General features: G+C 45.6%; 1 protein-coding gene across 2 annotated transcripts in view; it reads right to left on the bottom strand.

The window, feature by feature from the left end:
• Nucleotides 1-2,980: 2,980 nt before the first annotated feature.
• The window catches only part of AXIN1 (axin 1), a 271,337-nt gene continuing 246,633 nt past the window's right edge, over nt 2,981-27,684 (bottom strand). For both annotated transcript variants that reach the window (XM_078662899.1, XM_078662900.1), the window contains 2 exons: nt 22,100-22,267; nt 2,981-3,535 (listed from right to left, as the gene is read on the bottom strand). In XM_078662899.1, the coding sequence (XP_078519025.1) occupies nt 3,409-3,535; nt 22,100-22,267 (295 nt within the window). In that variant the 3' untranslated portion in view covers nt 2,981-3,408. The remainder of the gene's footprint in view (nt 3,536-22,099; nt 22,268-27,684) is intronic.

Consider the following 27,684-nt stretch of genomic DNA (forward strand, 5'->3'; position numbering starts at 1 on the left):
CTAAGATGCTTGTTTCCAGTCCAGGGAGGACCTGGCCTGGCAGTTCGGGCTGGACTGTTCCCATTGGGCGCAGGGTCAAAACTGATTTGCATATGGCTGGGTCCAAACTGGAAATGCATGGTGAGCAAAAAAAGAATGGATTTAGGCCCAGATCTCTGTACTGGGGTGAATGTATGACATTGTTCTGCATTCGGTCCATCAATTGTTCTTTTTGCATTTGTCACTCCGAGTGGGACGGGTATGCCCAGACGTGGGTCCCGTGCTCTCCATGCCACTGGAGTTAAGCTATCCTGGCTGATGAGGGCTGAAAGCCCGAAACTGGTCCTAGGATGCTTGTTTCCAGTCCAGTAAGGACCTGGCCTGGCAGTTCAGGTTGGACTGTTCCCATTGGGCGCAGGATCAAGACTGATTTGCATATGGCTGGGTTCAAACTGGAATTGCATAGTGAGCAAAAAAACGATGGATTTAGGCCCAGATCTCTGTACTGGGGTGAATGTATGACATTGTACTGCATTCTGTCCATCAATTGCTCTTTTTGCATAATGATACACCATGCTCATTATATCCTCCTCTCACCTTGGAAAGGTGTGCTACATGGAGAGATAGAATCACCCCGACTGCACCTTGTAGGAATAGAAATGACACGTACGCCCATTAGACTGACTTGTTGGTGACAATAAAGTATGTGTGATGGGTGCAGGACTGGAAGACAAACAACTTGCCGTCTTCTTCCCTCACAAGACTCTCCCCGCTATTTTGTATGCACTCTAGTCGCTCCCTCCACTCTGCAGTTAGCACTTCAAAAGTTTGGAATAAAGGACACAAATGAAACTAAAAAAACAGGAAGGCTTGATGTGAGTGGTCCACAAATCTACAGCAGTGAACTGTGCCTGCCTATAAGAACAGCAAGTTCGGCTATGTGCTTTCTAACGCAGGTTAGAGAACAACACCCACTACTGCTGGTAATCGTGGTTACACCGACTTGATTTTGCCTTTAACCCCTTCGGCGCTCATGACGAGCTCAGCTCGTCATGGGCGTAACCTGCGCTACGCGGATGATGAGCTGAGCTCGTCACGTAACGCGTTTTTTTAAAATCGCAGCGTGCAGCGGGAAAACCGCTAGCGCGCATGCGGTTAAGAGACTTTCAACAGTGTACTTCTGTTACTATCACCACATTTGCCTAACCCATCCCAAAACCACACATTTTTGACGAAGTTGGTTTCAATAAAATCAAACAATGATGACATCGACTACAAGGAAGCTTAACATGCTGGTAGTTGTATATCAGTTAAGTGTGCTTTGTTTTAGTGAATCAGGCATTATTATGTGGAGAAGTGTGGCTCAATGGTTAGAGCGGCAGACCCAGATGCAGAGGTCTAGCCCGGGACCAGGGTTCAATTCCCCGCCTCGGCGGGTCTTGGGCTCAACAATTCCACGGATCTGATAATTCTCGCCTCGGTGCCTATTCCAATCATTGAGTCCCACTCTGCAACTCTGGGCAATAGCTTGCTTAATCTCCACAACGGCCCCCACAACGCTAAGGATGCCTGGCCTCCACCTTGGGGGTGCTCAGGAGTGGACACCTCACAGGGAAAGCCAGGATGGGTTCCACAGCGGTATTCATACAAGCGCCTTGAGACCCTTGCGGGTGAGTAGTGCGCTATACAAGTATCAATTTACAATTTACAATTTATTATTGAAATATTCATCCTGCGCCAATCCTCCTCGACAAGAATATGTGAAAAGAAAATACCCGAGGCAAAGGTAAAGTCATAAAAGAGTCCCTGGAATTAAACAGTTGGGCTGACACTTCTGACTAGCAGCGCAAGCTGAGGTATTCTTTCCAGACCAGAAATAGCTGTTCCTAGACAACGCACTGCACACGGCTCATTCCTTCCCAAAGTAATGCAGGTTGCCGCAAACTGATGTGAAATTGCCCTCACACTAATAAACCTCACAAAAGGAGGAAGATCGTCTGAGTGACTCAGCGACTAGCAAATTATTTACTAAGTTTAGTAGGATGCAACTGCTTTCAATTTCAGGGATTCTGGCTTCTTTCACTTGGGAACTCGACTTTTCAAAGGCAGTTTGACCCAAGATGAATAAGTAACAGTGGTTCATGTGAAAAGGACGTTCAAGGTGGTACATAAATGACAATATAACAGGTGTGGTATTTCCAGAGTTTTAACAAGAAATCTTATATATCAGGAGTGAAAATAAACGCGAAGTATGTGAATTGTCCCTTAAGTCTGGGATTCTAAAAAAGTTCTGGCCAACACTAGAGCCTGTGTTTACACAACCGCACATGTTGATGACAAAAGGCATGTGACTTGAAGGGCACCTAGAGCTGAACTGTTCCCATGCATTCACCAGGTGACTCTTAGGTGGTCCAAGTATCTCACGTGAGCCCACACAAGTCTAGTAGAATACTTTTCTCCAAGTGTTTGCACATCTGGAAGCCTTAAAATGACCAAAAGTAGTCAGCACGGCCCATGAGGGAGAATGGTCAGAAACAGTAATTTTAAAAGAAAGAAGCATGTGGAAAAAATATATATATTTATATATATCACCGCATTGCTACACTAGCAAGTAGACCACACTGGAAGTTCTGGCTCTACTCCTAACTTTTAATGTAGTGCACTTAGAGCCTGGAGTCCCTGCAGTGTGGGCACAATGCCTGGTTGCCCAAAAGCGAACAGCTAAGGCTAGGGGAGCGAAGGGGTTGCTAAATTGTGGATTCGATATGTTACATAAAAAATTGAAGTACCTATTGCAAAGAAAAACAGCTCTGTCTAAAAACACAGCAACAGAACAAAATAGTAGAGCTATTTAGTCAATAATTGGGAATTTGAGCAGCTGGAGAACATGTTAAAAAATTAAAAGAAAAGGCCAACCCTATCTGTCACAAATTGGCTGTACACATTTGGTGCGCGGTAAACTACCCACGCCTTGGTTCTAGATCTTTACATAAGAGCACTATTTCATTTGTAAATATTCCTCCTTTTATTATATCAAAAATAGGAGCTTTAGTAAACAAGGATATATTACAGTCCCTAATTCAAATGTACAAAGAACGTGACAATACACTCAAGTTTCAGTGTTAGAAGGCTTTCTGCGTTTGGATCATGGATAAAAGAAATCTTCATGTGGTGATAAAGTCATTGGAACAAAGTCCTCGAGTAGAGGAAGCCGGGAACGACATTCTTCTGGCCATGCTACCATTCAGTTTCTTAACTGCTTCCTCCCTCTTTTCCACACCACCAGCTGCAAGTGATTATAACTCCTGTTTGCCGAAAAGAACGTCTCCAGGTGGTAACGTTTTGGTGATATGGATTCCCACTGTCCGCAAACAACCTTTCTCTGTACTCCTCCTTCATGGGTCGACCAAAGCCTGTCACCTTTTGGATTTAATCAATCTTTTCTACCTTCCCGATGATTTTCTCATCAAAAATAGGAAGAATTGCATCATCCTCTCTCACTTCTTCGAACACCACACCGCAGTCAAACTCATTGCTGACCTTTTTGAAGTAATACCTAGAAGAAAAAAAAGACATAAATAGGCAGCCTACAGTGATAAATGTAATTAAGCTGTATTTAAAGTTTCCAGACTGTCAGTGTATTGTTTGCAAATACAACTATTGTACTGTTGTACATTTCAACTTCATACATTCAAGAGTTGTAGCGTTTTACCTAGCCCAGGAGCAAGCAGATGAATTATGTCACATAGGAGCTGATATCTAGATTTATTTTATTCCTCAGCATACACTCACACACTGTGCAGTGCATCATACGTCAAATTCACCACACCCTACCACTTCCCAGCATATGAAGTGTGTCCTCTCCAGAGTCCGCCCAGAATCACAAGGTTCCTAGAGCGCATAACATCTAGATGTTACATCTCCCCCTTTGTTAAAGAAAAAGTGCCATCACCTAAATCACATTTCCTCGATTAGTCGACAAGACGCTGGCAATTGTCTGCCAGCTCGGGCGATCTAATATGATCAAGTTCCACCCTGAACGGGCAATCGTGACAAAGGCACTTGAGTTGGACCTAGTGGCGGAGTTGCCTCATGTATGGTTTCAGGACTCGACAAGTGTGATGGTAGGTGTTTAAAATGTGATGCGTCCCAAGTGATAGATTGTCCAGGACGATTTGCTGTCACCATATGTCCCTTGAAAGCCACAAACTCTAATGGATCAGTGCAAAAGGAGTGTCTGTTTTTCATCTTCCTCTCCCCGATTAACCAGTACCCAGTCTTGTTTGTCAAAGGCTGTCTCCTGGGCATAGAGAAACTGATCTGCATACATTTTCATTTTCCTTTTCTGAGTCGCGCCGGTGTCTCCATCAGCATTCACTGATTGATACAGGGTCCATTAAGGTAGCTTTGTTGGGATGGCTCTCCCAAATAGCAAGGTGGCTCTACTCTCACAAGTTGTGTAGTGAGAGGTTGATTGATAACTTCAAAGGGTCTGGCACAGGGTGTGATTTAGATAGATTCCCTCTATGCCGCTCGCTGAATGACTCTCGAGGGAGCCCATGAATCGTTCAACCACACAATTGACCTGGACCCAGAGGGGTGTACTCTTTTTGTCTTTGACGTTGAGACGGACAAGTAATTTTTTGAACCTTTTGTCATTAAAGGGCGGTCCGTTATCAGATTTGAGGATTTCAGGAATGACCCCTATAGCAAAGATGTCATCAAGTCATTCTATGACTTTGTCATGGGTTGTTGAAGATAGGTTTTTCAATGAGTAAAACGTGAATATTCGTCTATGAATACTGTGGGATGGTGTCCATTTCCTAAAGACCCAAAAAAGTAAACTGCAACCCTCTGCCAAGCATGGGCAGGAAGGTCACACATTGCAACTGAGTGCTGCGTTACCTTGGAGGAAACGCAAATGTGGCAGGTTTTCAGTTCATTATCGACTTGCTCATCTAGCTGATGGAACCACAGTTGATTTCTTAAGGCTCTTTTCGTGGCTCCAATACCATGGTGTCCTTCATGGGCCAGTTCAATGACCCACTGTCTTAGGCTTCCAGGTATGGCAACATTAGAAACATTGGAACGGCTGCACATTACCTCTAAAGCAAATATTGTCTGCTTCATGGCCTGAGGAACTTTGGTACTGCCATTCTGCCCTTTGTGGTTCTCCCTTCTCTGATCAGGCCCTTCCTAGGTCCACAGTTGGTCCTTGCTAGCCAGCGTTGCCTTCAACATTTTGGGCTCTCAGTAGACTGCATTTCCCCTCCCAGCGGTCATCTCAGGAGGCCCATAATCGATTGGGGGATGGGGATACTTGCTGAGAAACTGATAATGCTGGGTCTACTGGCATAGGTAAGCAATACATACTTTACAGTAGTAATGCAGTTTGTAAACAGTTTGCATTGTAATTGTAGATGCACTTTGTTTTGACTTACAGTATGGTTGCAGAGAAATGCAATACTTTGTAAATACAGTACATAGACTTGAATGGGCGTTTTCAGTAAAATACCAGGTAAGTTACTTTTTAGAATACTTTTCTTACTAAGAGTACTATACCTGGATACTACTCTGGGATATTTCCTGTAAACAGATAGGTAACATTGTTTTGGTTAAATAGTACAATTTTAAAGAATTTCTTTAGGTTTACAAACTCCACACTTGAATTTTTTTCCAAGAAAAACAGTCAATGTTATCCTACGGTGGAAAATACTGTTATCGGTTTTGAGGTACGTTTTTGGTAGTGGGAGTTGAGGTTCTGGGGGTAGACTTAGGGGTCCCCCAGGGTCAAGAATGCACTCTCGTTACACCCTCAGCAGCACTAGGGCGGTCGGGTGCAGAGTGCTGAGGCCCATTGTTATCTTATGAGGGATAGGGGCGGTTGTATGTTTATACAACGCATTCCGTTGCAACGCATGCCTTTACCACGCATGCGTTACAACGGAATGATTTTTTAACGCATAACCTTTTCCTCTAATTCTTGCGTGGTGACGTCGTACGTCATTAAGAGGAAACAGAAGTTTTTTCCGTTTCCTCTTAAATGACGACGATTGCCTGCATAATATGACGTGATTTCAGGTGAGGTTTTTATTTGGGTGGGGAGACCCCCCCAACCCCCCCTTGTTTATTTTGAACCTTTACCATATATGCCTTTACTACATACCTCGTAGTAAAGGTATGCGTGGTAAAGGCTTTCGTGTTAACCACTCATGCGTTGTAATGCATGCATGGTTAATGTATTCGTGGAAACGGCCGCGTTGTAGTGGCCGTTTCCCATAGGGGGCTTGTGGTTGGTGGTGGCTACTGGCGAGCAGGCCACAAGGTTGTGGGAGCCAAGCTCCTAGTGTTAGGCTCAGGGCAAAAGGAGATCTTGTTTAGCACAAAAAGTGCACCCGCAGCGGCGCAGGGCTGCTGGATGCAGGGTGCTGGTTTGGCGCCTGGTGCCCTAATATTTTCAATGGGGATTTTCGGTTTTGGTTTTCAGCTGCAGGCTCGGTCCAGGAAGACTTCCAGGAGGAACCAACAGCTGGGCAGGTAACTTGGATGGCTCGGGACATAGTTTTAGGGGTCCCAAGGTCAGTAGCCAATGAGCTACTGACCCTAGGGTGACTACACACCCTTGGTGTTCTCACCCCACGTGGGGGAGTGAGCACAATCCCTAATCCTGATTAGGGAGTGCCTGCCATCTGCAAGATGGCAGGCACTGAAGAGTGGGCTTCATCTTGCCTCCCCCACCTGAAGGGTGGAGAAAGCAGAGGTGGGCACACCTTCGGGGGGGGCTTGTTTTTCCCACCGGTCTTCCTGCCGAATAGGAGGGGAGACAGGAAGGGGGCCTGCTCCTGATAGGTGGAGAGGCTTGGTGTAGCATTACAAAGGATGCCAGGCATTTGAAGCTCCCCTGCCACAGATGGCTCTTCCTGGCCTGGGGGAGGTGTAAACACCTCCCACAGGAAAGGCTTTGTTTCTGGGCCCAGGGAGCGAAGTCTCCCACCCTAGGGATCCAGAAACTCATGGTGGCAGGCTGGTGTGTACCAGTCAGGGAACCCACCAGAGGCTGGTCGTTTTTCAAGGGGCATCTCTAAGATGCCCTTTGTGTGTATTTTTTATTAAATCCCACACTGGCATCAGTGTGGGTTCCATATGCTGAGAAGTTTGATACCAAAGTTCTCAGTTTTCAGTGTAGCCATTATGGTGCTGTGGAGTTCATAATGACAAGCTCCCAGCACCATATACTCTTAATGGCAGCACTGCACTTACAATATCTAAGAATGGACCTAGACACTGTAGGGGTACAGGGTTCATGCACCTGTACCCTCACCAGTGGCACAGGGCTTCCAGCAAGAGGGGTGACCGATCTATGCCAGGGCAGTGGGTTGTAGGCATGGCACATAGGGATTTGTGCCGTGTAGACTCTTCACTTTGTTCTGCACCAAAACACGCAGCCTGCATAGGCAGTGTGTGTGTGTAAAGGTACAGGGCCTCTAAGGGTGACACAATAAGTGCTGCAGTCCTTAGAGATCTTCCCTGGTCACAGTGGCCTGGGTACCCTTGGTACCATTTACCAGGGGAGATGTCAATTGGGTTAGGTTTGGGGAAAGAATACAGGCCCTGGGAACCTGATTGGCAGGGATCCAGGGCACATCAAGTCAAAATGCATCAGTAGTCTGGCAAAAAGTGTGAGGGGGGGGGGAGGTTACAGCAACAGAAACCAACTTTCCTACAGATGGCTACAGGGAACACCACCTTTCAGGAAAGGCACTGTAAGGGACAGTAATAAAGTGGTTTGAAAGGAGAGCCCATTAGCCTATTGGAACTATGTTGAGGTAGCACAAAGGAGCCAGGGTGTCCGAGGTATGATAACCCTTTTGAGTCCTTCCATTAAAGCTTTGATAACAGGGATTCTGAAAAGCAAAGTGTGATCCCTATTCTGTGGGTAAGCGGCCACAGCAGCTAAATGAAGTCTGATGGAGGTATAGGTAAGGCCCCCCTTCAGCAGGTGTAGAAGGTAACAATGTCCTGCACTGAGCCTGTGGGAGGGTCAATTTGTTTAGGGAGGCAGTAGATTACAAACCGTTGTAGGCCTTTGTACTTCCTTCAGAATGCCACAGACGCCGAATGAAAGCTTCTTATTACCAGGGCTTTTCATTGTTATCAGCACAACCAACTACCTTCTGTTTTGTTTTCCTCTACAGAATCAGAAATATTCTAACTTTAGAAAGATGTTTTACAGCAAACTGTGACAGCATTAGGTATACGAGGACTGAGAGATGATGCTCCAAAATGTTTCTTTCCAACCTACAGGTTGGTTTCTGTTTTGAGTTCATTGTGCCACCAACAAGCTTTTTAAAAAACCTTTGAATCTCTATTCTCAATAAATTTGGGTTATAAAGAGTATAAAAGAGAAGATTATTGCAGATTCGGGAAGGAGGGGGATCAGTTAGAGTTTGGCGGTTGCAGAACATATGCCAAAAAATACTCTGCTATTGATCCCTAAGATTTCCCAAGGGTGATCATCTGCTCCCCAAAAATGTAAGAGACAAACAGGTGGATCTCCCATATCACTGATCCCCATGCCCCCCTTGTACGAACTGAGGATAAGGCTTCCTCACTCATCTTGCATAGACTGTATTAAGAATTCTTTCTCCAATACACTTTTGAAACGCTATTTGTGTCCTACCTCCATGTCCTGTATGATTTGGTAAATCTTGGAAGTCAGGTGTATGTCAGTGTTTTCTCTTTGTTGAAGTTTCTCAAATGGGGTGAGTGCTCTAGTAAACCACGCCCGGATTACGCTCTTCAGTACCCAATGTAGAAATTGTGTGAAGTTGAATCAACCACTTTCTCCCAGCTTATAACCTCTTTTCACCTGCTCAAAATAGAGAGATGCAAACTATGCCAGCGGAGAAGCCCTGTTTTGATAAATACTGTAGCTAGTTTTATAAAGTGCTGCTCTCCTTTGAAGGTGATGTTTAGACCAAGGTATTTGATGGATGTTTTACTCCAGGAAAAGGGGTTGATGTCCCATAGCATCTTTCTCTCTGGGGTTAACAAAGTTCCTCTAATTTGATCACATTTATTCAAAGCGTGAACGTGTGTAAGTCACCCCTCTGGCACGCCTACCAAACCCTAAAATCAGGGTGCTGTGAAAGAAACAGGCAGCCTGGCAGTAAAATACATGAAACAACCATTTTTACATGGGGAAAGACTTAGCTGCCCAACTGGCAAGTACAGTGTTATTCTTTGACCCCTCAACCCTGCTAACTCCTGAAAGGTCCGACCAAAGTGGTACTCCTAAGTATCAAATAATTTGTTACATTAAGCCTGACTTGTATCTCAAGCAGAAATTAATGTCACTTGTTGCAGTGTGCAGCTTTAGCAAAGCTGCCACTTTTTTGCCTTTAAAGAACAAGTTACTTAACTTTGGTAACGATGTATCTGTAAGAGGCATATATTAGTTATAGATTCCTTACCTTAGAATTACCCCCAGGCGTTAGACTGGATCTGGAGAATTTTTCTTCAGTAGTAGCCCTGCGTGTTGGTAGGTGGTGTCGATCAACTTCACATTCGTCGTTGGCGTTGTGATCTCCAGAATGAAGTTGTGGTATCTACTAAGAAGCCATCCCCTGCGCGCTCACGTCAGGTCTTTACACGACATTCCACACCAGAAGCGCAGAGCCAGGCAAGACACTGACCACTGGTGCACAAAACAAGGGCCCTCAAAGGGAGTCCCTTACTCTAGAAGTCAGTTTGCCGAATGGGGAGGATGGGTTTAGCGATAAAGAATCTATAACTAATAAATGCCTCTTACAGATATATTGTTTCTGAAAGTAAGTAACATATTCTTATGAAAGAGACTATTAGGTATAAATTCCTTACCTTAGAATAGATACTCCAGCAATACCAACCCCGGAGGTGGGTCTGTGAACTAAGTTCACACTAGAAAGTACAGGAGAACTGAACGGCCAAAGAAACCGTCTCTCCGAATTGGACTATCCAGGCAGAAATGCTTAGTGAACATGTGCAGTGATGCCCACATGGCTGCCTGGCAGATGTCCCCGAGGGGGACTCCATGTCTCAAAGCCGTAGTGGCTGCCATCGCCCTAGTGGAATGGGCGTACAGTCCCACCCGAGGCTCCTTTTTCGCCAAGGAGTAGCAGATCTTAATGCAAAGGACGGCCCATTGAGAGATGGTCTGTTTTGGTACACCCCGGCCTTTCTTGGCACCCACATAGCCAAAGAGTTGAATATCCCCCCGGAATTGTTTTGTGCCATCCAAATAAAAGGATAATGCACGTTTTGGATCCATACGGTGGAGTCTCTTCTCCTTAGAAAGGGGCAGGAAGAAGGTGGGCAAATTGATGGTCTGTCCTATGTGGAATGAGGTAACCACTTTGGGAAGAAAAGAAGGTCTAGTTTGAGGGACAACATTGTACGGATGAACGGCAAGGAAAGGAGGTTTCGAAGAAAGGGCCTGAAGCTCACTCACCCTGCAAGTCGGGGTGATGGCAACCAGAAAAGCAGTCTTTAAGGTCAAGAGACTGAGAGGACAATTATGTAGTGGCTCGATAGGAGCACACATAAGGTAAGTTAAGACCAGATTCAAGTCCCATTGGGGCATTTCCAAGGGAATAGGAGGAAAGATGCGAGTAATGCCCTTAAGAAATCTATTTACAATAGGGGACCTGAAAAGAGAAGGCTGATCAGGAAGACGAAGAAAGGCCGAAATGGCCGAAAGATAGCCTTTAAGAGTGTCCAGAGCAGAGCCCTGCTGGGCCAAAGAAAGAATGAAGAGGAGAACCTTTGAAAGAAGCCACAAATGTATTCCATCTACAGACTTATACTGTTTTCGTGGAGGGACGCCTGGCTGCCAATATGGCAACACAAACTTTGGGAGGAAGGTTAAAAGCTGTCAACTGTCGCTGCTCAATCAACACGCAAGGAGGTGGCGGCTGGACAGGTTCGGGTGGAGGACCGTCCCCTGTTGCTGCGACAGAAGATCCTCCCAAAGAGGCAGTCTGATCAGTGGATTGAGGTCCATGTTCAAGTGCTCGGGATACCAGACTCTGTGTACCCAATCCGGAGCCACGAGAATGACTTGGGCCCGGTCGTGCTTGATCTTCTTCAGCACTCTGTGCAGAAGTGGTACAGTCTCGCCAATTGCTCCCACTGCAACTTCAAGGTCAACCTATTAGTAAGGCCACCCATGAGACTGACCCCTCTCTAAAATTCTTCCTTTTAAACTGTCGCTCTCTCCCAAAACACTCAGTCGAACTTGCCCTCCTCATTGAAGATCTCAAACCTGACATATTATTCCAGACAGAGACCTGGTTGCAGGATGAAGCTGATCCATCCATCATCCAGATCCTGCAGTCAGGCTACTTAATACACAGAGTGGATCGCAAGACAGGAAGAGGCGAAGGGCTCGCTATTATCTTTAAAGATAATTACTGCTGCTGGTCTTCTACGGAGGATTTACCTGACGTTGAGAGCTTGACCTCACCTTAGAACACTCACCTACCAATTCTTTCTCGGGCCTGCTACTCTACCGCCCGCCTGGTCTCCTAGGTCCGTTTCTCAACTCACTTCCCTCTTTGGTTGCTGATTTAGCCCTAACCTCTGCTAATTTTACAGTACTAGGTGATCTCAATATCCATCTGGACGACCCCTCCGACCATATGGCAAAAGACCTATTAGCCAGCCTCTCGGCGCTCCAAATTGTGCAAAAAGGCTTCGCCCCCACGCACGTCAAGGGTCGTCTCCTTGTTCCGGTGCTCAGCAATGATCAGGCTCTTTCAGTAGGCTCCCGCATCCCTCTCCCCTGGACTGATCATCTGCTAGTTCCCTTGGTCTGGGAAACTGTAGTCTCTCCTCCTCCGCAAAATGTTACTCCGCGGCTGGAAAGGAAATGGGCAAACTTATCCCCTAACCGGTGGTCTACGACTTTAGCTGCCACTACCCACTCTGTTGATCTGGATCCAGAAAGGGCAAATAGCAACTTAAATCCTGGATCCAAAACTCATTGGACACATTACTCCCAAAAACGTTTTCCTGTAAGAAACCCAAACAAAAGCTGGCACCTTGATTCTCCCCCAAATTAAGGGAACTTAAACAAACATGTAGGAAACTTGAAAGGAATTGAAGACAGAACCTGGCAGACAAAAGGAAAAATGTTTACAGAGAGGCAATAAGAAATTATAAGGTGGAAATTAAAATCGCACAATGCTCATTTTACGAGGCGTAGATTAGTGCAGCTGCGAACTCCCCCAAAGAAATCTTTTGCATCGTCAAATCTCTCACCACCATACCTCACAAAGCCCCCAACTCAGACGATGCACAAGTTCGTTGTGACAACCTTGCGAAATATTTCCATCAAAAACTTCACTTGATATCCCAAACCTTCGCTCCCCTCCAGTATGGGTCTACAGCCCCCAGCAGCAAGAGTTCCTTCTCCAAACCACAGTGTTCACTAGCCGAGTTTCCACTGTTAGATGAGGTGACACTGAACACACTCATCTCTAGGGTCACCTTCGGTTCACCTATGGACCCGGCTCCCCCGCAACATCTCTCTCTAGTCACGAAAGCCGCCTGCCCAGTAATTCTGAAGACCCTAAATGCCTCCATCACCACGGGAAAGGTACCCTCAGCCTGGAAATGTGCCCAGGTCAGAGCCCTCCTGAAAAAACCAAACCTAGACACCTCCAACCTGGCCAACTACCGACCCATTTCTCTTCTTACCTGGCTGAGTAAGCTGATTGAGAGACACATAAACTCTACTCTAGTCCACTATTGTTAAAACATAATCGACAATCATGAACATCACCGGCGCCATCTTGCCTAACAAGAGCCACCGTCCGCACTTCAACGACATCCATTTTAGGTGCCGCGGCCATCTCGCGCTTTGCGAGTCACCTATGATTCTCCCTGACCTCGCAACCATCCCCGGTGCCCTGATTCAGCATGACCAAATGCACTGAGGTCATAAAACCTTGTCAGCCTGACAAAGCCCCGGAGCCACTTCCCACCCTAAAACACATTTGTCCTTTCATCCCCTGCACATGAGCAAGGCCTTCTGATAACCCCCAACTGCACCTGACCACTTGATCCGGTCCCAGGCTGTAAACCAAGCCTTGCGGACGTACTTTATTGCCCCCACACAGCAAGACTTGTTGCACGAACAGAAATGCTTGATCTTATCACTTGCATAACCTTTAGATCTGTCCGATCCCACACACTTTTATGTCCTGTCGGAATGTCCAGCTGCAAGATGACAATCATCTGTTAGATTTGGGAGGGGGAACGACAGCTGGTGGGTCTGTGTGGGAACCGGCTGGAGGCAGGAATTCCTAGGATGTTTGACCAACAATAAAGTCACTGTAAATTGTATAAAAAGGGGAGCAGCAGAGAAGTTGTTAGAGCATCTCCCAAAGACATTCTGTGTGTCTGCGTCGCCATGTTCTCCTCTGGAGTAATAAACCTGTTCTTGCCTTCCAGTTTACCAGCGCCTGCCTCTTTATTTTGGTAACTATTATTGAAGTGAATTAGAGGCGTCTTGAGCCGGGCAGCTTTGGTATTTACAAGAGAAACGCTGCTTTTCTACACTATCTGGATTCAAACAATCTACTCCATGAGTCCCAGACAGGGTTTCGTCCTAAGTTTGGGACAGAGACCGCCTTACTGGCAGTAACTGAAGAAGCCAGGAGACTGGTAGACCAGGGCGGCTCAGCAGCAATCATCTTGCTGGATCTCAGTGCCTTTTTTGACACTGTTGATCACACCATCTTGCTTGAGCGTCTAAAAAATCTTGGAGTGACGCACATGGCTCAAACTTGGTTCCAGTCATTTTTACAGGATCGCTTCTTTCAGGTCACTGAGGACACCGTAACATCTCACCAATGGCCTCTTAGCTGTGGGGTCCCCCAGGGCTCCTCCCTGAGCCCCACGCTTTTTAATACCTATATGGCTCCTTTGGCAGGGATAGTACGTCCATTCGGCATTCATATCATCACCTATGCAGATGATACCCAACTGGTGGTGGCACTCAACCACCCGGAGGGTTCATCTTGCGCTTTAGGCACCTGCCGAGAGGCGATTGCCGAATGAACGGAACTATCTCACCTTAAGCTAAATGGGGACAAGACCAAACTAATGGTCCTGGGCAAATCACCTTCACCCCCCTCGACACTATCCTGGCCGACCTGTCTTGGCACCATGCCTGCTCCAAAGCAGCAGATTAAGAGCCTTGGCATATGGCTCGACAGTTCCTTCTGCTTCAACCATCAAGCTGCCAAGCTCTCAGCTACGTGCTTTGGCCTCATGAGGGTGCTAAGGAAAATCCTTCCTCTACTCCCCTTTCAGGCACGCCAGATATTGGTGCAAGCCCTTATCCTGTCCCGTCTGGATTACGGGAACGCCCTTTATTTGGGCGCCCCTCTTGCCACTGTCAAAAAATTTCAAGTAATCCAAAATTGCGCTGCCCGCCTGCTTCTCCAGATCCCTCGGAGGCAGTCTGCGAGACCCGCATTGAGGACACTTCACTGGCTTCCCATCCAATCTAGAATGAGTTTCAAGGCCATGTGCCTGGCTCATGGTGCTATTCGGAAAACCTGACCAGCCATTCTCCACCCTCTGGTGTCCCCCTACCTTACCTCCAGGAGTCTTCGCTCCAGCGATGCCCTCCTTGCATCTACTAGGAGGGTTCAAAGATCCAGATGTGGCGGACACTCCTTCTCTTTGAATGCCTCCAACCTCTGGAATTCTCTTCCCCTCACTCTCCGTAGGGAATCCAATCTTCAAATCTTCCGTAAACTGCTAAAAACCTACCTCTTTAGTGCCACTCACTAATTTGCTGTGCTCTCCTCTGCCAGATCATAAGCGCTACGAGGCCTCAGGGTAGATACACGCTATAGAAAACCTTTTTCATTCATATAGAAGATCGCAACTCCACTCACGATGAAAAAGCGTCGCCGAGCGAGTGCCGCCTTTGAAATTCCAACGTGCAGAACTGTTGACATTGCTCGTTCTCTTCGGTGGCGAACAGATCTAATCAAGTCTCTCTCCACTGCTGAAAGAGACCTTGCACCACCTCTGAGTGAAGACACCAAGAAGTAGTGGGAGTAACAACTACAACCTACTCCTGGGACAGGTACTCGCTCAATAGCTCCCTTGGCCAAGAGAGCTGTAACTTCCTGACGGAGAAGGGCCAAGTGATCCTCTGACATGCGATGGAGTGCTGGAAGCATGGATGGAAGGGTAGTCTCAGAGGGGAGGGAGTAGCCCCTTCAGACTATCTGCAAAACCCACCTGTGCAACGTGATGTGCCAGTGGGGAAGATGATGGCAGATCCTGCCACCCACTGGCAACTTATGGCCCTGAAAGGTGTGACTAGAAAGGCTTAGAGGGTGCTGCAGAGGGGGCACTGGTTGACTTGCCCACCCGCTGGCCCCAGACCCACAGCACTGGGTCCCATGCCCCCGGCCGCACAGAGGCTATGTGACTGGTCCCGCTATCTCCCTCTCGACCAGGACATCAAGCGGCGCGGAGCTGACTGCTGGGCCTCCAGAAGCTTTCGGGACCACTCCCGCAAAGACTTCCGGTTCTTGGGCCGACAGCAGGAGCACGAATTCAGGTCATGGTAGCGCTCCAGGCACCAGAGGCACACGAGGTGCGGGTCCGTGACCAACATCAAATTGTGACAGGAGTCACAAGGTTTGAAGCCGGTCCGACAATGGGACATCCCTCTGTGCACCAGGAGTCGAACGACTCTTAAAAGATGTTGACAAAAGTCGAAAAGGTGTTAAGTCAAAACTTGACTAAGGGTACCGCTCTCTCTGGATCTGCGCTGGCTGGCACGGAAAAAGAAAGAAATGGCGTCAGCGCGGAGTCTAAGTAGAAAGCGCGTCTTCATTCCGGCGATTACAACGCCAACAATGAATGCAGTCGACCAACGCCACCTACCAACGCGCAGTGGAACTGCTGAAGAAAAATTCTCTGAATCCAGTCTGTGACGCCTGGGGGTAATTCAGTAATTCTAAGGTAAGGAATCTATAACTAATAGTCTCTTTCAGATACTCCTGTGTCGTCCTGGGCAGCATATGAACCCTGCTCGATGAGATATTTTTCTGCCTTCCTGAAGAGATGTGCTAATGACTCTCGGGAAGGAGAGCATATGAGGGATTGCAGGCTAGGAAGCACAGATGTGTAGCACCAGGGGGAGGTCTGCCCCATTGTTGAGGTACTTTTATTAAAAAAAACAAGAGCAACCCATATGTTCATGCGGACTGAGTTTATAAGTATTAACTTACGACAAGCGTTCACATGGAACTCATTTTTAGTAATAAATTCATATTATCATAGGATATTTCTGTGTTGATTTAATCAAGTGAAAAAGGAGGTGGGACAGAGCACATCTGCCTAGAGTAGGTTTATACAACAGTAACAAGTAGCCAGAACAATTACTTTATTTTAATCTAATTCAGCCGAATCACGTTTTTTAAATTTTATTGTGATACCAAAAGGAAAATGATGGAAGATTTATTTACATATTTTGCACATTTACTTTTTACCTGTTTGTTAAAAAGCTTTAGTTTTTGGGAGTGATTCTGTTAAGAAGAGAGTGGTAAAGGAACCCCAAGTGGCATACCCATAACCTAAATATATGTGACAATAAAGTGACTTGGAATTAAAAAAACAGTTATTGGTATTTAAAAAGGGATGTTCATTTATTAAATTCGTAAATGCAGGGGAAGATCAACCAGATAGTTCCGGTGCTTCCCTCTATGGACTATCCTTTTGATATTGTCGATGACGTTTCACTCCTACTCAGGATGTGAGGGTCTCATTAGGACAGGGATTGCCTGAGGACTAAAGGACTATTGTGCTCTTTCTAGTCTGGGCAAATCAGATTCAGTGCAACAGTATATTCATCCTTGTATGGGGGGCTTGGCTGGCTGTAGATAGGTGTTTAATAGTTCAACAATAATCATAAAGATGTTTCTTTAAAATGTAATGTATGGGAGTCTTACGGTTAAGGTCTTCCTCCCAATAGACAAGAGATGTCTTCAAGGCACTAAGGCGAAACCAGTTGCCAAACCGGTTTCTCCAGGGGCTTGTAGACCTGAGGAATTCACACCCTGGGGGTGTGCTAATGAGGTCTGTACACAAGGAGAGGGGTCTCGCCATCTTGGGAGTGTGCAGAAAGGTGCATCCTGAGATAGGACCGAGGAATCTCTGTAAGAAGACCCTTTGGACCGTGTCGAAAATACAGCATCCTTAGAGCATCTTCAGCATTCTTCATCCCTTACACCAGGACCACTTCATAGGAATCCATTGCAATGTGTGCCTTGAACTCTTGAAGTACTGCCTCTCCTGTGAAGGTAACTGTTCATGAGGACCTTAATGCTCCCCCTGATTAGCTCCCTACCGGAGTTGGTCACCCTGAGTACTTCTGACTGCATTGGCACTTACCTAAGTTTTCCTCGAAAAAGTTTCTAAAAAGGTTCCGCTCTGCTGATTTTGCCAAGGCTTGTTTGCAGTTGAGTGGAATTGCTTTGATTTATTATGGTTTGTAAAATCTATCCCTGTGAAACCCTCTGATGGAGCTTTTTTAAATTCTTATAAAAATACAATCTATCTTTATAAATGGATGTTGGATTTCTTGAGTGCCATGTCGATTTCTTCTTAAATTGTTTGGGTTATGTTTAAATGCTTAACACTTGTTTCTCTGTGTAAGCCTTGCTGCTCAGTGCCACAGGTACCCAGGGTTGAGCTGAGTGTTTTACAAACGAAACCTACTGGACATAAAGGGATTGGTAAGTGTATTACACAGTGAGGTCTAACAAACACACCATATAATACACTCCATTTCCTCAGTGTGTCATTCAGATCGGCTTAACCCACCCTCTGCCTCTTTGGGAGGATCTGATGTCCCAGTAACAGAGAGAGATGTCATCAGAATCTCCACAAGCTACACCTACATGCATGGAGATTGAACAGAACAGGCTGAATGTTTGGTTTTGATGTGTCATTGGAGGTGGTGGATGCCATGTTGGTTGCTTGCTGGCAGTACACCAAGCCCATCCCCTCTGGTTGTTGGGACAAATTTGTGGACTTGGGTGAGGACAGACAAGTAGACCCTTTTTATGCTAAACTGTCTGAGGTTCTAATTGTTTTGATCCTGACCCTGGCAAGGGGCTTTTCTATGGGCACCATTAAAGGTTACAGATGGGTGCTTTCAGCCTTTTTAGTTTTGCCTAATCAGCCCTCTTTATTTAAGTCACCGGTTGTGGTCGATTTTGTGACAGGGCTTACGTAAATGTTTGACTGCACCCTTTATTGTACTTTTTCGATGTGTAAACCACTTGACTCCATTCACAATTATATCTTTCGGCATCTGATGCTAAAGGCAGTATTACTGATTGTGATCACTTTTGCGTGTGGCGGGAACTAGTTGCAAGTACTATCTGTACATGCAGCATATATCACCTTTTTTCCTAACAAGATGATATGGAGGACCAATTGTCTCCGAAATGGTGTTAATATTCCATGTGGGCAGTTCATTATGCTCCCTGCTTTTTTGTCTGCCACATCCCTCTAAAGAGAAGGATAGGCTTAACTAAAGATATGCAGGCTCTTAGTTTCTGAATTGATAGGACTGTCCATATATTATTTAGGTGCTACAGTATTGTCTCTCTGGTCAGCAGGAAAGGTCGTATTGCCTGGTTGGTCCTGCAGGGCTTCTTCCTGTAAAGTACAAGGCTCAGACCCATCTCAATTGGGAGGATACTGTTCGAAACCATATTAAAGGAGGAGGTATCTGCAGGTTATCAGCATCTAAACTACCTTTGCTAATGCTCTTTATGGTGGATACTCCTATCTAACTGCAGATTGCTCACCACTCGTCCTCCTTCTGGTTCAAGTGTGGGGGGGGGGCTTCAGATAGGTACAAAGGTCCCAATTTAGATTGATCACACTGTGGGTCACTAATTTTGACAGTGCCTTAACATCTCATGGCACAGAAGTAGCCTTAGGAAACACAAAGATATGTAAGGGTGACAGCTATTTGCAACTGCATGTCAACTGTTCTGAAGGAAGGACAGAGCTTTCACAGGTGAGAACATACCACCTGCAGGCACACAGGAGCTGTTGCAGGAAAATATTTCAGATCCAGTCTGGTACCTCAGGGAGATTTAAAATGTGGTCAATCTGCATTTAAAAGTATCCATAAAAAATTAAGGTTAATTATACGAGAAAGCGAATTCAGGTTCAGCAGCATAGTGAGGAAGACTGACCTCCGGCCTGGGTTCTCAATGGTGCAAAAAGTCAAGGCAATAGGACTTGCATTACACTCACTGTTGGTAAAAGTTTCCTTGAAGACAAAAATATACCGACCACCGTTAATTTTCTGAAATCAGGCTAAAGATTTATTCATTTATTTTGAAAGTTTTATATAGCGCGAACAAGATCTTCGCAGATATCAGAGCGCTTTACAGAGGAGGGGAGCATATATAAACAGATACATCAATAGTGTTAAACGTACAGTTAAGTGATATCATAAACAATCAAGAAAGTCAATTTCAAAGTCAAAAGTCAAAATGCCTGGTTTTGTCTAAGTACCATCTGAGGAAAGTTAAAGGTGGGCAGAGAGTTGACTGAGGGTGTCTATAAATAAACTGTGTTGACCGGACACAAGTTGTTGGTCTCTCAGGGCCTGCTGGCAGTTTCTGAAGGTATGCTCAGTGTTTCTGAGAAACATCGGATGGTTTTTAAAAAACAGCCTGGGGTGCGTGAATGTGGAATTAGGCTGGCCTGGTACCTAATGTCAAATTGGTGTTTGAAGGACAAATGAGTGGTAAGGCATCTGACGTTATAATGACACGCTATTAGTCCAGTGTCTGGGGTGGGCCTGAGGTCTTTGATTGTTGGCCATGGGAACGTATCTAAAGGCAGACAAAGACTATATAAGGTGCGGCTGAGGGATCCTTGACGACCTGGGAATTTCTGAATACATGACAAGAGACTCTGAGCCTAAGTGCATGGGATGTTGAAGGACCAGCTGAACGTGTCTGAAAGACAGCTAGGGGTGAGCTGACAGTCTGTGAGAATATCTAGAGGTGACAGATAGCCAGTTGTGTGTCTTTGAACCTCTCACAGAGGACAATGATGATGTTGAAGGATGAATTGGATGCCAAGGGTATAGCTATGATTAGTACAGCAGGTCTAGTGTCACCAAGTCTCAGCAGTCTAAAGGGTCCACTTCGATATAACTGTGGCTGTCTTATATTACCACAATGTAGAGGCACTGACCTATACATTTGTATTAGGACTCATGGCACGCTTCTCAAACCATTTATGGAGGTGTCTCAAGCAGACCATTACTGGAAGGATCCAGAATATATTTTTCTCAGGTCCTGCACCTCTGATGTCTCCAGGTCTGTGATTAATTTACTAATTCAGAAGGGAAGCAAGAGGTAAAACAAATATATATATGAAACATTTCCGGGTCAATGTATTGTCCTTCCATTTATATTTGTTATTACATTTGAGCTATTTGCTCCTGATTATGCCCGCCCAAGCACCCAACAGTGCCAACACATTTTATATAAATGATGGATGGAGGATTATATGCTTCTGGAGGAGGCTATGCAGTTCTCTGAAGCCACACAGAGCAGTGTGAACGTTGCAGTGTTAAACTCTGATGTAAATTAGCAAGATATGTTACCAAGCATTTACAATGCAATAGGTCTCGCATTTGCGAGAGTTTATGCTATTAACATTGTAAATGACAATGCCTTTTATTTATCTGTTTTGATAATTAACGCATATATAAAAGGCATTGTCATTTACAATGCCAATAGCTTAAACTCTTGTACATAAGAGACCTATTTTATTTCAAAGAAGCAGCTGCCATTGTCCCGAGATGCATGGAAAGGGAAAGCGTACATGGCACGCTGGATGTTGCAGGAAAGCATGTTGTGCTTGCAGTAGGAGAAACTCATTAACCGCATGCGTGCGGCCGCGATTTTCGCGCTGTGCGGCTTTTGTACAAAAGCCGCGTTACATGACGAGCTGAGCTCGTCATGAGCATGCAAGCGGCGCAAGCTCGTCATGAGCACGGAAGGGGTTAAAGAAAATAGTGCTTTCAGACTAAATAAAACATACTGTGTAACAAAAGAAGTAAAAGGGCTAGACCTCATTGGGAGGTACAATGAAGACAAGGCGGTACTAAGGAGGGACTAACAAGCCTATTAAAGAATCTAAAGCCAGCATTTACAAAGCACAATGTCAAGCCAATGACAAATATGGGCGGAGAGTTGGTGGGGCTTCAAGTCCATACCCGAATACAGCATGGCTCACAGAGCAGCGCATGTGCTGCGAGGCTCGACCTAAACTCTGAAATGCAACAACAAACTAAAGTAAACAAAAACGAATTCCACAAGCAATAAGGGTAAAGTAGTCTAACACAATACTGTTTTGAAATGGAAATTCTAGAAGTGTCATTGTTTCTGGAAAAAACACATATATAAAGAGATATATGACCATATAGCAGTTTGACTGCATATATGTGTCTCACTCAATCAAATTAACACTGTAGCAGTAAGGGATGGAGTGTTGCACAGACTCGAGGTCTGCTCGGAAATGTCAAAGATGCCGGATTTACTAGCAGCAACAGGTAGGTCACTGTGTTCATATCTGACAAAATGTAATGGACCTAAAAAATAAACAGCACGCAAATCCTTGTGAGTCAAATTACTTCAGAGTTGTCGGGTGCTTTGAACTTTAAGCCATACAGCAATACAGTCATGATTATGTACCTTCTTATAATCATTGGAACTAAACACATGATATATTAGGCTGAACAGTGATCCGTGGTTTATTATCAGATTTTCTCTCACCTGTGTGAAAACACAACTCTGCTCTTGTTGGATATTCACAAACCAACAAACACAAGACACCATAACATTTATTTTACCTAAGACACTTATCACATTCTTTAAGCTATGGAAGAATGCCTACCGTTTTTTCTTGCCCCACTCTCATTGCCAAAATAGTGAAGCCGAAGGACATACACAACTTACAAAAGTCTAACATGAAGTTCATTGATTTCACAGTACAGTCTTACCTGTAATTGCCTTTTTTGGTCAGCAACTCCCTAAACTGGCTCAGAGTGACCACTCGTCCCTTGACCATAGTTCTGTAGGGTATAGGCTCTCCACAGAAGTAATAGGCTACCACAATGTTCTCGCACGTCTGCACACCACCACTGCCTGGCTTTTTTTGAGGCTTGAACCTGAAACAAAATACATTTCAGGATAGAGCATATATTACATTTAAAAAACATCCAATGATTGCATTTTGACACATCTGAACACGAAACGTTATGCACTGTGAAAACAGATGCTTCATCCTTATCAACAGTTTGTGAAATAATATGACTTTTTCTGCCGAAGATCCCTTTCATGAGCAGACTACACAGAAGAATTTGGTTTTGTTGTTGGAGTAAGAGACAGGGTCCACAGACCTCAGGTTACAACCACTGATCAGTGATCCAGTTAAATTAAAAACATTTAAAAACATAAACCAGGATAAAATCCTTTGGCCATTATGAGTAGAGACTCGCCACACGTCAATAGGCAGCTGCAATCATTTACTGTTAAATTATGCCTGATGCGACTATTGAACGTTAAACATACACGCTGACCACTGCAAAAGTCCCATAGTACTCAGCACAGTGACAACTGAGTAAGAAAAAGGTCTATTCACATCAAAAATGTACCAAGGCACACAAAGGTAGTCCACACATTAATGCTAGTTCGTAGCTATAAAAGATTAATTAAACAAAGTCAGTACGAAATAATTTTTCTTCTTTTTACTGTCCAATATTTTCATATAAAACAAGCACCATGGCAGCCGACACATGTTTCGTCCTATGGACTTTTTCAAGGAAAGTAGTATTATGATGTAAGTAAGGGTTCGAATAGGACAGAAACAACTGGTCCCAATAAGACCTGACCTAACAAACAAGTTCTTATGTATGTAATGCGATCTGTATCGCCAGCCAACTAGGACAAAGTAGTAATCTGTGACTCCCCTTCAATGAAGGACAACCAAAGCATGTACTTGTGGTCGAGTGGCACAACACTTCATTAGAAGGCGGTCCAAACCACCAATAAAAAGTAGAAAAATTATTCCGGACTGACTTTGTTTAATTAATCGTTTATAGCTACGAACCGGCATTACTGTGTGGACTACCTTTTTGATGTGAATAGATGTTTCCCTAGAGTGCTACTCTAGGGTATACGCCCTCCGAGTGGCTGGGGGGGGGGGGTCTGTTACTTTGAGAGCAATGCAATTTACTGTCTGTTAGTTAGAAAATTATCCAAAAACGTGTCAAATAGATGTGCATCTGTACAGGGCAGAGACACTTTGTTCTTGAAGTGAATAAAACAAGCATTTGCAATGCAATAGGTCTCGCATGTAAATGACAATGCCTTTCATTTATGTTTTGGTTTTTAAAACATAAATAAAAGGCATTATCATTTACAATGCTAATAGCTTAAACTCTAACAAAAGCGAGACCTATTGCATTGTAAATGTCTGTTGAAATACTGTGTATGTATGCTGGTGTGACTGTTAGTGCTTATGTGTAGTGGGGTTCTGTGGACGTGACTAGCTTGAGAGTATTGGGGGACTGACGCTACCATCAGTCCTGGCTTTATCACTATCACTTTCCAAACTGATCTGTTTAAAATTGCTTCTAATGCATTATATTACACAAAAGAAGCTAGCGTCTGATATTCACTTTATTTCCAGGCACTGTTACAAAAAATGCATTCAAAGTCACATAACCACAACAAAACATGGAAATGTAACACATATTCAAACTGAAATCCTGGTAGCTATGGAAATGGTTCATTAATGTAATCGTTTCGGAAGACTAGAGGCCATTCGGAGACAACCAGGCAGCCTTTAACATACGAAGAGCGAGCGTCTCGCACGGTGAGCCCCAGCATCTCTCTTCTCCAATCCCTCCTACAGCTGTGGCACAGCGAAGGGGCGGCGCGTGCGAGCCTCAGCCCGAAGCGGCGCGTGCCCGTCTTGCTTTCCCCAGGAAAGGCACCCAACTCAGGTGCGCGCGCCGCCTTTCGTGGAGCTGTGCCAGGCCAGAGTAGACCCGAGAAGCAGCGAGGATGCCCGGGAGTGGAAGGTGAGCTTTCTCTGGCCGCGGGAAGCGTGCACATGTGTAAGACGCCCATTGCTGTATCTGACTAGCTAGTGGTCGTTACTTCTAGGATCAGTGTGCAGGAAACAGAAAGCAGAGGAAAACAGCAGCGGGCCTTCGATGCCGCACCTCAGTCCCAGTTCCAATAATATTTCAAAGCAATCGTGCAAACAACCCCTGCGTCAGCTGCTGAGTGACGTCACTGTGCTCCAGATCACAAGGTAATTCTAAATACTAATGGGGGTGCACAATTTAACCCCTTAATTGCTGCCGTCGGCCAACGGTCGTCACGGCCACTACCTCCCCAGTGCTGCGCACGACCGTTGGACGTCCATTCAGCACTAGTTCCAATGGACAGCGCAGCACTGGGGAGGTCTATTTACAACGCTTTAAAGGGGTTAAAAAGTCCAGAGTGGCGAAAATTATGTGAAAATATCTCTTCTTTATTCAATTAAGTTCGTTCGGATAAAAAAATCAGTTGCATGAAAGATCAGCCAAAGCGTTTCTCTCCCACACTGGGAGCTTCCTCAGGGCAGAATATAGAAGAGACTTCAATCGGTCTGAGCCGTTGCAAACACTATCCAGTTGTTTGGATTACAAGTGTAGTAGAAGGCAATAACGCAGATATAAATAGAACACAAAATAGTCCCAAAGGTCCTGTTGATCATGTGCAATCAAATCATATTGATGAGGCACGTGCTAGCCGAGGCAAAGATTCTGTAGTCACTAGTTCCAAGCCTCTCAAAATATAACTGGAAACTTCACAGACAAGGATTCGGCATCTGGGTGAAGTGTACAGTGTCCAAAGTAAGATCGTCTTCAAAGAATTCGCACAAGAACTCCCGAAATGGTTCTAATCAGTGGTCCAAAGGATTGAATATGCTACTTACCAGTATGCATCTGTTCTTGGCATGTAGGGCTGCTAACATTCATATCTATTGCATAGATCGCCGCCTAGTGTTGGGTCCGGATGATTGCACATTGTTGTCCTGGAAGAGTCTTTGAAGTATCACGAGATAGGTGGCTCCTCCCCTGGACTACAGTGCGCATGGGCATCGACTCCATCCCCAGATTGTTTTTAGCCATTGTGGCAGAGATGGAGTGAAATAGTGTAACTGATGTCCATGCTAATGAATGAATGAAAGAAATAATCTGCAGCCGCTACGGGCACCGGGGAGGAGGGTGGGCGATATGAATGTTAGCAGCCCTACATGCCAAGGACAGATGCATACTGGTAAGTAGCATATTCAGTTCGAGGCATGTGGGCTGCTAAATTCATATCTATTGCATAGAATACATAGCAGTCCCTCCATTAACGGCGGCCGCCCGTGCCAGCTGCAGAAGTCTGAAAAAGAGTTTTGAGAACAGCCTGTTCTACAGCTGCCTGGAATGCACATCTACACAGTAATGTTTGGTAAACGTGTGTGGTGTTGACCACGTGGCTGCTCTGCAAATGTCTTCCAAAGGAATGTTCCCCAGGAAAGCCATGGAGGCTCCCAACTTGCGTGTGGAGTGTGCTCTGGGGGGACCGTTAAAGTGCGTTTAGCTTTCTGATAGCAAATCTGAATGCATTTAACGATCCACCTGGCTATTCCTGCCTTGGAAATTGGGTTGCCCTTGTGCTGGGCTGAAAAGGCAACAAAAAGTTGCTGTGTCTTTCTAAATTGTTGTGTTCTGTCAATGTAGTACATCAATGCCCTTTTGACGTCTAGCGTATGGAGCATTCTTTCTGCTACTGTCTCCGGTTTTGGAAAGAATGAGGGCAGTTCAATTGTCTGATTGACATGAAAGTGTGACACCACCTTTGGAAGGAACTTGGGGTTAGTGCGGAGCACAACCCTGTTTGAGTGAATTTGTATAAATGGCTCTTGTATTGTGAGCGCTTGCAGCTCACTAACACGTCTGAGAGATGTAATAGCAATGAGGAAAGCCACTTTCCATGTTAAGAACTGAATCTCACATGAATGTAGCGGCTCAAAAGGTGGGCCCATCAGTCTAGTGAGAACCACATTGAGATTCCAGACAGGAGCTGGTGGGGTTCTGGGAGGAATGACTCGTTTTAGTCCCTCCAGGAAAGCTTTAACGGCAGGCACCCTGAAAACAGAGAGATGCTGCCTGTTCTGGAGGTACGCCGCTATGGCGGATAAGTGTATCCGAATGGAAGCGTACGCTAGATTGCACTTGTAAAGATGTAACAAATAACAGATGAGGTTAGGAATGGATGCATCTAGCGGGTTTATGTGATGTTCTGTACAGTAAATGACAAACCGCTTCCATTTTGCAGCATAGCAAGCTCTGGTAGTGGGCTTCCTGGCCTCCCTGATGATGTCCATGCATTCCGGAGGCAGGTTAAGGTAGCCAAACTCTAAGACTTCAGGAGCCAGATCGCCAGATTGAGCTGGTGCAGATCCGGATGCTGAATGTCGCCATGGTTCTGCGTCAAGAGCCTGGGTGTGAGACGCAACCTTTGATGTGGTACCACGGAGAGTTCTAGAAAAGTGGTGTACCACGGTTGGCGTGCCCACGTTGGAGCAACCAGGATGAGCGTCAGCGAGTGTTGCCTTAGCTTTCTTGCCACCAGCGGAATGAGAGGTGCTGGGGGAAAAGCGTACGCAAATCTGCCTGACCAGTTCATCCATATCGCATTGCCCTGCGATTGTGGGTGAGGGAACCTGGCGGCAAAGCTTTGGCATTTTGCGTTTTCCCTTGTGGCAAACAGGTCGATCTCTGGATGACCCCACTGCTGGAAGTACGGGTGGAGTACTGATGGATGTATCTCCCACTCGTGCATTTGATGGCTGTACCTGCTGAGCAGATCCGCCATCTGATTGTCCTCGCCCGGAAGGTGTTCTGCCATGAGGAAGATGTTCCTCTGAATGGCCCACTTCCACATGCTCTGAGCCAGATGAGACAGCTGTGGAGAGTGCGTACCCCCCTGCTTCTGGATGTAGTACATGGCTGTCATGTTGTCCGTCCGGATTAACATGACTTTGTTGCACAGATGTACTTTGAAGGATTTGAGTGCCATGAAGATTGCCATCAGCTCTAGATAGTTGATGTGCATCTTCCTTTGCTGTATCGTCCATAGGCCCTGCACCGTGTAGTGGAGCACATGAGCTCCCCAACCTTGGAGAGAAGCGTCCGTCGTCAGGATGATCTGTGGTACAGGCTCTTGGAACGGTCGGCCCTTGCCAAGGTTGTGTGGATTCCACCAATGCAGAGAGGTGTATGCCCGACCGGTCACCAACACTAGGTCCTTTAACTGTCCTTGAGCCTGTGTCCACTGATTCGCCAAGCATTCTTGGAGCGGACGCATATGCAATCTCGCGTGCGGGACTATGAAGATGCAGGAGGCCATCATGCCTATCAACTGCATGAACACTCTCGCTGGGAGTGAGTGTTGCGGTCTGAACCTCTGGATGAGCGACTGGATGTTGTCGATTCTCGCTGGGTTCGGCTGAGCTGTAGCAGTCAGAGTATTTATC

This window comes from Lissotriton helveticus, chromosome 10 (genome assembly GCF_964261635.1).
Source record: "Lissotriton helveticus chromosome 10, aLisHel1.1, whole genome shotgun sequence".
NCBI classification, from domain to species: Eukaryota; Metazoa; Chordata; class Amphibia; order Caudata; family Salamandridae; genus Lissotriton; species Lissotriton helveticus.